This window comes from Pollicipes pollicipes, unplaced genomic scaffold (genome assembly GCF_011947565.3).
Source record: "Pollicipes pollicipes isolate AB1234 unplaced genomic scaffold, Ppol_2.1 Scaffold_4295;HRSCAF=5057_pilon_pilon_pilon, whole genome shotgun sequence".
In the NCBI taxonomy this organism is placed as follows: domain Eukaryota; kingdom Metazoa; phylum Arthropoda; class Thecostraca; order Pollicipedomorpha; family Pollicipedidae; genus Pollicipes; species Pollicipes pollicipes.
In genome coordinates, this window is record NW_023596461.1 from 38,129,898 (window position 1) to 38,141,371 (window position 11,474).

The following is an 11,474-nucleotide window of genomic DNA, read 5'->3' on the forward strand; positions in this document are numbered from 1 at the left end:
TCTGCTTCATGTATACCGCAGTTGGGACAATTAGTGATATAAATGATCACAGTGCCCTGGTCACAGTATTGGCTTGGCCGATGGTGATTTGTTATGACTGGGATGATTGTTGTGTGCTTCGGGTTTGTTTGCATTTAAAAAGGAAAAATCATTTTTAAAATTAATGCTCTGACCACCTTCAACGCGCTTGATTAACAAGTCATGCTTCGGGCCGTGGGCGGGTATGTACCAGTAGGCGATATGTATATGCATCGTGGGGTATGAGTTGTGAGGACATATATGGTGTAACAAAGTGCACAGGGCCTATTGTTTGTCATGACTTGACCACTCGTGTTTTACTGTTAACTGTGGCTGGTTTGCATCTATCCCACTGAATGGAAGGAATGCAATCACACACAGCCAAACTGAGTTTAGAATGAGTGGTACAGAAATGTGTGATCTGATCTTTGGCATAACAAACCTGCATGTACTGACGTGCTTAGGTACGGTGTTTGTAATAAGGGCCTCTGGTGAATGTCGAACAGCTGCATCATGTGATGCTACAAGTGTTAAAAATTAATTTGGACGTAGTTATTTTGACAGCTTATTAGGTTGTAGCTTTAAAGTGATGTGATAAGATAGTATCAGTGGGTGAAGCTCCTGCCTGCACATTGTAACCCTTGAATGCAATCCTGGGTGCAGGCTTCATAGATTGAAATAGCATTCAAATGCAATGCCGTAATAGAAACACTTAGGCTTCAATCTAACATTGCTAAGCATTATATACTAGCTGAGGATATAGTCTAAGCCAAATGATAATAGACATGTACATTTATTTAAGTGTTGATATCTGTGATTCTTTTATAAAGGCTATATAACTTATTGTTAGTATGTCATGAGGCATGGGTATATTGCATGATCTTATGATACAGGACTATGTTGGACATCAGAATACTCTGCAGATGCATTGCAACATTGTGTTTGTATTACTATGTTCACCATCCATGCAGAGATGCCTCTTCCTGAAGCTCAGTTGGTAGGGTGAGAGAGTTATGAACAGCATGGCGTGGCTATATTAGTCTGTGCCTCAAAGCACTTTGTGTGTGAATATTAAATGACTGTCAGCATGCAAATAGCCAAGATGATCAGGTGGGCATGGCACATGCCTGTGCCGCAGGGGTCATATAGTATTGTATAGCATTGTACATGGGACTTTGTACTCTTTTTAGTTTGCAGTCCATTTTGTCACCAAATGAATTATGTTTCCTCTACAACTATGAAGGCCAAATCTAGCATAGTTTACCTGAGGAGCCAAGTTTGAAATGTAACACTAATTGCACTAAAATAAATCATCCCCATTAAATTTGTTCCTTATCAACCCTCCTGGGGCACTGTGATGCTGGAAGTTCCTCACTGCACCCTGGATTCATCTGGGAAAGCAATTATTAGTTGAGTGGATATTGTAAAATGGTGTCATAGTTGACCTATCCATAGACACCTGAGCAACAGATAGCATCTCATTAAGGTGCATCATCCTGTGGGTTCAGTACTCACCCAAGGTATCATGTTTTTGAGACAAAAGGTAGATGTATGATGGGAAGTTTTATCATAGCACTGAATGGCATGCTGAAGGTCTTAGTAGTATTTTACCAGCAGACTATTGTAGATTTATTCCATTTTTTGGACAACTTGCTTGGAAGGACTACTGTCTACACAATAAGCTTCGCTTAGTGAGTGACATTATCACATCATTCAAGCAAATGCAAAGAGACATTTTTTCACAATGCACCTTTTGTGGCAAAGAACAAACAAATCAACCAGAAAGATGAGTAAAATTGTGATGAGGATGATACCAAAACTTAAGCAAGGCATCAGCACCATCAGGTACCTTTTCAACCCAATACTTATAACCATGGGTAAAAGTGGGCATCGTCATCAATTGTTTGTAGAGTTAATGAGCTGACTTGCATGCAACATTGTATGAAAATTGGCTGAAATTACATCCTGCCTCATACCTGCCATCTTAGTTGATGCAGTGATGGTAAATGTCTGCTTGCTTGGGCCCAGGTTTGACATATACTGGAGGGTTGTTGGGTCAACACCAGTCCCTTATTGGTCGATTATTGCCATCCTCATGGATCAGCTAATGTAGAGCCTTCTAGATGATTTGCTGGGGGTAGCTTCGTCCTTCTCGTGTAAATCGTCCCGAGTGTTGATTTTCTCTGACCGCTGAAACCTCATGTTAATGCTAAAATCTGGAAGAAAGTATAAGAGCAGGTCAATCCATGACTTGCGCCCAAGTGGGCGCAAGCCACCGACCACCTGCACGCAGGTCAATCCATGACTTGTGCCCGAGTGGGCGCAAGCTACCGGACCACCTGCACGCAGGGACACACATGTGTGCCACTGCCATTGGCTGCTAGTTTCCCCATCTGAGTGTGCTGATGCCTTGCCATTGGGACCCCTAGGTGCCGAGATTTGTCCCTGGTTCTGCTCTGTGGCCAGTTCTATGGTGTTTTGTTCTTGTTGTTTTGCTTGCTGCGAACATTACGTTTTCTGTGTTAGTCAAATGTGAAATATGGCATTGTTTTGTTTCTGCAGCGATGCGAAAGTTGTCCCCAATTTAACATCTTCCAAATATCTTCAAAATGTTCCAGCATGACCTCTAAGAAGTTAATCTTCTTAGTGCTGAGAACTTCGTGATGTCACGCTCAGTGATTGCAAATATATATAAAAAAGCTGTGACTGGCCATGTTGTGTGCCTTAGACACAAAAAGACATGGTTAGTTTGAAGCGAGGACAGGATCGCCATACGTCAGAGTCGGAAGTGTGCAACAGCAGCCCTGATCTCACGCGACTTCAAATTTCTCCATCGATTTAGGCTACCTTCCTGTCACAGGTGATTGCTGACGGTTAAATTTGATGATGGGTTGCCGGGTTACTCCCCCCTCCCCCTCCCTCCAACCAGATACCAATTTGCACAAATGGCTCATGGCCTCGCTTGTAACACAACATTTTTAAAATGTTGTGGGGTTCTTTTCAGCCACACTGAGAGTTTGTTGTTGCAGCTTTCCTACTAAAAATCTGATCAAGGATAATAGATATTTGATCAAGAATAATAAAAAATTAAATAGACTCATGAACGAGTCTAAATTGGGCCCAGAAGACTCTTTGCTGCATCATGAAGTGTGTTTTCGGGATCAGCAGGCTCTATTCTGTTTTAAGAAAGTCTTTTGAACGGCTTTGGAGGCCTCATTGTGAACTATAAGTCCCCTGTTTTGAATGGGGAGTCGCCCTCTATATTTTAGGAGGTCCACCCGTTACGTCAGAAGGCGATCGCTCCGGATTAGGATGCGCTGTTTCGGGATAACGAGGCCCTTTTCTGTATGCGGAGGCCCCGTTTGTGAATCGAAGGGATCTTGTTCTGGATAAGGAGATGGGAACCAGATACCCTGTGTTGGGACAGGGAGAACCATTGCTGGGTGATAAGGAATCCCCTCTGCTGGACCGTCTAGACTGGCTATTTGAGAGGCTGAGTCATTAACACAATGGAATCGTGCAGACGTGAGGAGTGGGGAGTGAGTGGGAGGGGAACGCAGCAGCTTATGCCCCCATCGGCCACGCCCCTGCAAAATACCGATCAAAAAAACATTCTGGAAAAAGGACACAATACATTTTGCAAACGTGGGTTTTATTGAGTGTTGCGACCTGTTCTACTACCACAATGTCCACGGCTCTCACTGCGAGCGTGATTATTTTCCTCACTTGAACCATCTGATTGCAGAATTATTTTGCCTGCCGCATTGCGCCTGACTGGCAGCCAAGTTCCACGGAGCTGCATTCGCCATGTTCAAGCGCATAGGCAACTGTTCACAGGCAGTAAGTCTTGTGTCGTGATGTGTTAGCTGTTCTAACATATGTTTGGGCTCGTCGCATCTTGTTCATGACATCCAATAATATGTATGCAAGCATTTGTTTCTTGTTTAATGTGGGTCAGAATGTGCTCGCATGCTGCACAGCCTTAGCAGTCAAGTAGATATCCATGGCATCAAGTATGACAGCAATGTAACAGGGGTCAGTGTTTGGTGCAGTTTTCAGGTGCTGCAGCAAAACCATGAAGTGGAAGTGGGTATCAGTTGGAAAATGTAGGCTCCGGTTTTCAACCCATTGCCTTGAGTTAGGTCTGAAAAAGAATAAATTGTTCACCATTCGAGGCATAATTCAAGGTGCTTTGATGATTTATTTGCATACTTGCCACACCTTTGATTTTATCCAGCTTGAATATTTGCACTTTGGCTAGCACGAAGGTAATAAATATGCCATAAGTTAATTTTTTGTTTCATTTTGCTCCATGTTATGCTCTTTATGGAATGTCTTAAGAAGACGTGTGCGATACGTGGCTATCTCGTATTGCACCCAGCATTTGTCCCTTGTTTATCTCGTTCGATTATTCACACTGCTTTTGTTTTAAAGATGACTTGCTTCCGCGCTTCATCGAAAGCTTTGCCAATTGCAGGGGGCTGGCTTGCGCGGTTTGGAGGCAAGAACAAGCCTGTAGTGAACCCAGAACAGGGCGATGTCACCTGGAGCAAGTTTGTGCATGCCAGCATCTTCACCGTCGTGGTAAGTCAACACACTGCCGTCCATATCCCGCAATTAATTTTTGAATACGCAAACCTTGACTTACGCCCACTGTGTAAGGGGCTTTGTGCTGGCTCCAGTACTCCGTGGAACCGGGGCTGCTTCATGCCATAATGCGTTACATGAGGCCCGCAGTCGCTCCGGTGTTCTGCTCGGTGAGGCCGCTGTCTTGTGGAAGTGATTCTAATTTTAGGGTGTCCTGAGCGTCCGTCTCATTTTCATTTGATGCCCCTCTGGATACAATGTGTGGTGACTGCAGTAAGCACCGCCAGTCCGTTTCCTCGGCCTCGCCCGCGATGCCGCTACGTGTCGGCGCGGCCTCACGCTGTCGCCATGGCCACAGGGGTCCGGCGCCATCCTGGCCGGCTGCGTCATCTGGGAGTACGAGGGCGTGCGGGCCATGATGCGTCGCTCCATGGACCGCGGCTTGCTGTGGGGCCGCAGGCAGGCGGAGCACGGCTTCAAGCGGGTCAGTGGTGCCGGCCCGTGCTCCGCCGGTCACTGATCTAGGACGGAGCAGGCGACTGCCTCCGGAACGAGTCACGGAAGACTCGTGGTCCCCGGACACCGCGGGTCAAGGGTCCGATACAAGGCAGGGGACTGCTTCTGGAACGGGCCACCCCATGGGAGACTCGTGGTCCCCGGACACCGCGGGTCAAGGGTCCGATACAAGGCAGGGGACTGCTTCTGGAACGGGCCACCCCATGGGAGACTCGTGGTCCCCGGACACCGCGGGTCAAGGGTCCGATACAAGGCAGGGGACTGCTTCTGGAACGGGCCACCCCATGGGAGACTCGTGGTCCCCGGACACCGCGGGTCAAGGGTCCGATACAAGGCAGGGGACTGCTTCTGGAACGGGCCACCCCATGGGAGACTCGTGGTCCCCGGACACCGCGGGTCAAGGGTCCGATACAAGGCAGGGGACTGCTTCTGGAACGGGCCACCCCATGGGAGACTCGTGGTCCTCGGACACCGCGGGTCAAGGGTCCGATACAAGGCAGGGGACTGCTTCTGGAACGGGCCACCCCATGGGAGACTCGTGGTCCCCGGACACCGCGGGTCAAGGGTCCGGTATAGGGCAGGAGACTGCCTTAAGAACGGGATGCGTCACGGAAGCCTGGTCTCAACTGCAACAGAACTGCGGTCCCTGACGTCACGGTCCTACCTTGTTCAACACGTGTGACTTGGGTTTTGATTTAGACAGATTTCATCAGCAACAACTGGGCGTCGCTCTGCCACACGACTACCACGACTACCCGTCTTGCCTTATATATATATATATATATATATATATATATATATATATATATATATATTATGATACATAAAATATAGCATATATATGACTTGCTCGGGCGTTTTTTTCAAAAGTATCGATAGTTCTTTGTTATGCATGAGCAAATTTGCAATCAATTGCCAGTTAGCTCGTATATACTATACCTAAGCATACTAGCCAGTTGTTTCCGAGACATGTTCCCCGTGGCAACGATATGGAAAGTGGGTCTCTTCAACGTCAACTAAACAAATAGGTATTAACTCACTTTGTAACATAAGTGAGACTTTCCCGATCCAGCACAAAACGGCTACCAGGACTGTTGAAGAAACGAGGGAGAAACCTCACAAAACCAAATATGCTTCGGCCTTTGAATCTGGCATCAACAGATGCCTAAGTTCATGCGATGATTATAATACAATTTTTGAACGGATTGGCCATTAAGTACCCACCAATATGACAGCATGTAAGGTCAGTCATGCAGTCACGCATGACATGAATCCGGTCCGACATGATACCATGGCCCGGCCCGGTTTGACACCAAGACTCCGGTCCGACATGACACCATGACCCCTGTCCGATATGACACCATGATCCCGCTCTGACACGGCACCATGGCCCCGTTCCGACACGACACCTTGACCCCGCTTTTAAACGATACCATGACCCCGGTCCGACGTGACACCATGGCATTGGTCCGACAGGACACCATGACCCCAGTCCGACATGACACCATGGCATTGGTCCGACATGACGCCATGACCCCGGTCCGACATGGCACTATGATATCGGTCTGACATGACACCATGACCCCGGTCCGACATGGCACCATGATATCGGTCCGACATGGCACCATGATATCGGTCTGATATGGCGCCATGACCCCAGTCCGACATGACACCATGGCGTTGGTCCGACATGACGTCATGACCCCGGTCCGACATGACACTATGATATCGGTCTGACATGACACCATGACCTCGGTCCGACATGGCACCATGATATTGATCTGACGTGACGCCATGAACCCGGTCCGACATGGCACCATGACCCCGCTCTGACACGACAGCGTGACTGCCGTCCGCGTCTCACCATGACCGAGTCCGCCGACGTCCGCAGCCCGAGTGGCGGAACCAACTGCACAGCTGGTGGGCGTCGCAAACCGACGGTCAGAAGCTCTTCTGGCCCTTGTGCCTGCTCAACGTGGTCGTGTTCCTGGCGTGGAAGGTGCCCGCCTTCTCGCCCACAATGCTGCGTTACTTCGCCTCCACCCCTGCCTCGCGTACGTCTGAGGCTCTGGCTGGGGAGGGGAGGGAGGCGGGCGAAGCTCTACGGCACGCGGGCCACGTGGCGGAGCGGTGTTCTGGGCTGCCGGCCGAGCAGATGCGGGTCCAGTGTTTTTGCTGATTGCGCAGGTGTTAAGCTGTTAAGGGCAGCTGCATTCCTTGACGGCCGGCGACTGGGGCCCGTGCCGGAGCTGTGGTGACGGCCGGCGGTTGGAGCCCATGTCGGAGCTGTGGTGACGGCCGGCGACTGGAGCCCATGCCGGAGCTGCGGTGACGGCCGGCGGCTGGAGCCCATGTCGGAGCTGTGGTGACGGCGGGCGACTGGAGCCCATGCCGGAGCTGTGGTGGACCCATGTTCGTAACGCTCAGCTGACCCTGGTCGCTGTCTGACCATGTTCGGCGGCACTGAGGAGCCCGTGGTAGTCCCGTCAATGGACGCGATCTGTCGTGGACCACAGCGCGTTGCGCCGCCACGCCGTGCCTGCGCCCTGACGCGACTCACCTCCTCCCGGCAGCCTGGTTCCGGCTGCCCATGCTGCTGTCCGGCTTCAGTCATTACTCCTTCACGCACCTGGCTGTCAACATGTTTGTGTTGCACAGTTTCTCCACCGGTGAGTGGTGGGCGGCGCGCCGCGTGCCGCGTCGTCGTCGGTGGACACCTCCGCTCCGGAGAGATCTGAGGCTGAGGCGCCGCCAGAACGTCTTGGCCCTCGCTCCCGCACATCCGTCCCTACAGTGCACGACTAGCCATGTGATGAGCTGTCTGCCATGTGTTTGGTGCTTTACAGAAGATGTCAGGCGCATGAGATGCTCTGTGCGCCTCTTCGCTTATTCGGGCATCAAAAGCTGGGCGTGGGCACGGATACGCGTGTGTGTGAACATCCTAGCACCCTTGTGCGCCACGCACTGACTGCAGCTGGCTGGACCTGTCATGATTACGCGCCAGTTCTGCACCGTTGCAACGTTGACGCGCCACGCGTGTGTGTGACGTTATCGTGGCGTCGTGCACCCCTGTCGGAACGTGGCTGTAACGACTGCATCTACCACGACGCGAGGTGACGTGACTGGATTTACGGCCCATTACGAAGAGTCGCGCACATTAACTATCGCAGCCCACCCGCACCCAGCCCGGTCGGTGGGGACCGATGAGTCCGTTCCACCCGGTCCGCCACGGCACGCTGGGGGCGGCACCACGACCGGTCACGTGACACCGTGATCCGCCACGACCGGCGGTCACAACCGTCAACTCAGTGCTCGCTCAGCTTGCACCCTAGCGACATATCCGTGAGCCACTGCACCTGTGCAGACACACCAGCGCCGGCGGCGGCTCGCCTCGCGCACCGCACGGACTGCTTGCAGCTCCACTGCACCTGTGCAGACACACCAGCGCCGGCGGCGGCTCGCCTCGCGCACCGCACGGACTGCTTGCAGCTCCACTGCACCTGTGCAGACACACCAGCGCCGGCGGCGGCTCGCCTCGCGCACCACACGGACTGCTGGCAGCTCCACGCAGCTCCCCACAGCGCGTGCTGTCGCGGCGCCACCTGGAGCCGCTGCCTCCGACTGTAGCGTGCCCGACAGCGGGCCTGCGTTAGTGGGGGTGGTGGATGAACTGCGTGCGTCCGTCTCTCTCCAGGTGCCGTGGCGATGCTGGGCAAGGAGCAGTTCCTCGGACTGTACCTCAGCGGCGCGCTGGTCTCCTCGTTAGGCAGCTACCTCTACAAGATGTTCGTCTTCACGCCGGCCGTCTCCATGGGGGCGGTGAGAGACGACACAGCCGGATAGTGGACAGCACACCGGTGTTGGCTTCCTGGCACACTGGTTTGTGGGGTTTAAGGGGTTTTCTTCAACTTTGAACTCTATGCCAGGCAGTCGCGATGCCCCTTAATCCTCACCTATTGCTCTCTCTCCCCTGACACGAGTGCTCAGTGCCCCGGCTCTCCTCCAGACTGGCGCGATGCTTCTCACTTCCATGACGTGACGCTGCTCACTCCCATGACGCGATCCTTCTCTCTCTCCTATGACACGATGCTTCTCACTCCTCGGACGCAATGCTCTTAACTCTCCCACCAACACAATGTTCCTGATTCTCCCTACACAATGTTCCGAACTCTTCCGACACAAAACTACGGACTCCTCAGACACAATGTTTCTGATTTTCTCGACACAATGCTACTGACTTTCCCGACGCAATGCTTCTGACCCCCTTCCCCGAGACACCGGGCTCATGACTCCCCCAGCGCAACGCTTCTGAATCCCCAAAAATGTTTGTGACTCTCCTGACACAGTGTTCCGGATTTTCCCGACAGAACGCTCCTGACCCCCCACACACAATGTCTCTGACTTTCCAGGCGCAATGCTCTTGACTGCCCTACACTGTCGTGAGCAAGTATTTTAGGTGAATGAGGTCACCATATAATTGACCACATTATATAAGTGACCATATAAATGTTAGAATGGCGTATTGTGTGAATATTTTCAGGTCCCTGGGACACGTTCAAGTTGACCTAATGTGTGATGGAACCTCGACAAACTATTTCGGGGCCCGCAATATCCTGCTGGCGCGGCCTCCACGTCGGTGCCAAGGGGCGCGTGGGCCTCGGCCCGTTCTGCCCGACCCTGCTCCTGACTCGGTCCGCTGGCTCTGCGCCTGACAGTCGGGCGCCATCATGGCCGTGCTGGGGTTCGTCTGCACCGAGTCACCCGACTCCAGGCTGGCCATCATCTTCTTGCCGATGTTCACCTTCACGGCCGGCACGGCCATCAAAGCGGTGATGGCGTTCGACACGCTCGGCGCCGTCCTCCGCTGGAACTTCTTCGACCACGCCGCCCACCTGGGTGGCGCCCTCTTCGGCGTGTGAGCTCCGGGGCGCGGGCACCGTGTGGGGATGGTGGGCTCGGAGAGCATTCTCGGAGAGGAGTGGTCTCGGAGAGGGTCCCTCGCAGAGGCATCTCGGAGGACGTCTCGCAGAGGTCTCTCAGAGGGCGTCTCACAGAGGTCTCTCGGAGGACGTCTCGCAGAGGTCTCTCGGAGGCCGTTTCCAGCGTCAGTCCTGCCAACACGCCATCAGCGTGAGCTGGCCGCCGAGGCGCCATGCGTATTGGCACACCCGTGCCCGGTGAAAGTGGCGATCAAACTGCTCATTCTTGACTGCGGTTGTTGTTTTTTATTAGCGTAGACCAATTAAAAGAGCGGTACATTGTACGAGAAGGGTGCGAGTGGGTCGAAGGCATATCCTAAACTTAAATCGGGTGCGGTGTCAGACTTTGCACGCGTGTTTTGCCGGTGCTCTCAGGTGTTGTACAATAACAGCCGCTTCCGAGACCGCACGTCACCGTGCCTGGTATCCCCACAGAGGCAGCTTTCCAAGGTTGCCTGCTTCCCTCTGACCGGACGTGCAGCCGCTCCGTCCACAGAGGCCTGCTCTCCGGCGCCGGTCCCGCTCCCGGGGCCGCGCCGCTGACCACCGTCCGGTCCTGCTCCCGGGGCTGCGCCGCTGATCACCGTCCGGTCCCTCTCCCGGTCTCGCTCCCGGGGCCGCGTCGCTGACCAGCGTCCGGTCCCGCTCCCGGGGCCGCGTCGCTGACCAGCGTCCGATCCCGCTCCCGGGGCTGCGCCGCTGGTCACCGTCCGGTTCCTCTCCCGGTCCCGCTCCCGGGGCCGCGCCGCTGACCACCGTCCGGTCCCGCTCCCGGGGCCGCGCCGCTGACCACCGTCCGGTTGCAGGTACTGGTCGCTGTACGGCCGGCAACAGGTGTGGGAGCGGCGTGAGCCCGTCATACGCTGGTACCACAACCTGCGCGAGGCCACCCGACGGCCGTGATCGCCGTCGCCGGTCCGTCGTCCTCGTCCGCCAGCGGCGTCCGGGCGTCCCCGGTCGCGTCACGTGTGTGGCGGAGCCTCGACACGGACAGCGCGCGCGGCCGGAGCCGGTGCGCCGCCGCCGGCCGAGCCTGCAGCGGCGCCCGCTCACGAGCGGCCCGCCGCCGCCGTTTGCCAGCTGTGCCGCTGTCGAGGTCGGGCAGCTCCCAGCGGTCGGCACGCGTCTGGCGATGCTGCGTCCCTCGAGGCCCGCTGGCGCCGCTGGTGCCGTCGGCGCTCCGCCGTCTCCTGTTGTGCCACGTGTTTGGTGACGAGCCGAGCGTTCGGATGAGCGCTGTGAAGCCGCGGCGCCAGCGCCGGCGCGCTCGTGCCTGGCGCCCAGCCGCCGGCTTCATCCTGACGGGAGCAGTCACTCGCGTGTCGAGTTTAGGGCGGTGATTACGGCAGAGTTACGTAGTCTATAGTTGAAACG

At 54.1% G+C, this 11,474-nt stretch overlaps 1 protein-coding gene across 1 annotated transcript; it reads left to right on the top strand.

Moving 5' to 3' along the window:
* Positions 1 to 82: 82 nt before the first annotated feature.
* LOC119096945 (presenilins-associated rhomboid-like protein, mitochondrial) lies at positions 83 to 11,101 on the top strand. The gene is made up of 9 exons (XM_037219949.1): positions 83 to 221; positions 3,764 to 3,858; positions 4,496 to 4,602; positions 4,964 to 5,089; positions 7,013 to 7,175; positions 7,695 to 7,790; positions 8,816 to 8,940; positions 9,837 to 10,036; positions 10,907 to 11,101. Exons 1-9 carry the CDS (start codon positions 202 to 204, stop codon positions 11,001 to 11,003), a joined length of 1,029 nt encoding a protein of 342 aa, XP_037075844.1. The 5' UTR covers positions 83 to 201; the 3' UTR covers positions 11,004 to 11,101.
* Positions 11,102 to 11,474: the final 373 nt, after the last annotated feature.

What these genes read in the sequence shown, in the direction of transcription:
- LOC119096945 (XM_037219949.1), top strand. Translation starts at nt 202, where the DNA reads ATGCTTCGGGCCGTGGGCGG. An exon ending in CGCCTCCACCCCTGCCTCGC is followed by an intron (nt 7,176 to 7,694) that starts GTACGTCTGAGG and finishes TCCTCCCGGCAG; the next exon opens with CCTGGTTCCGGCTGCCCATG. An exon ending in GTTGCACAGTTTCTCCACCG is followed by an intron (nt 7,791 to 8,815) that starts GTGAGTGGTGGG and finishes GTCTCTCTCCAG; the next exon opens with GTGCCGTGGCGATGCTGGGC.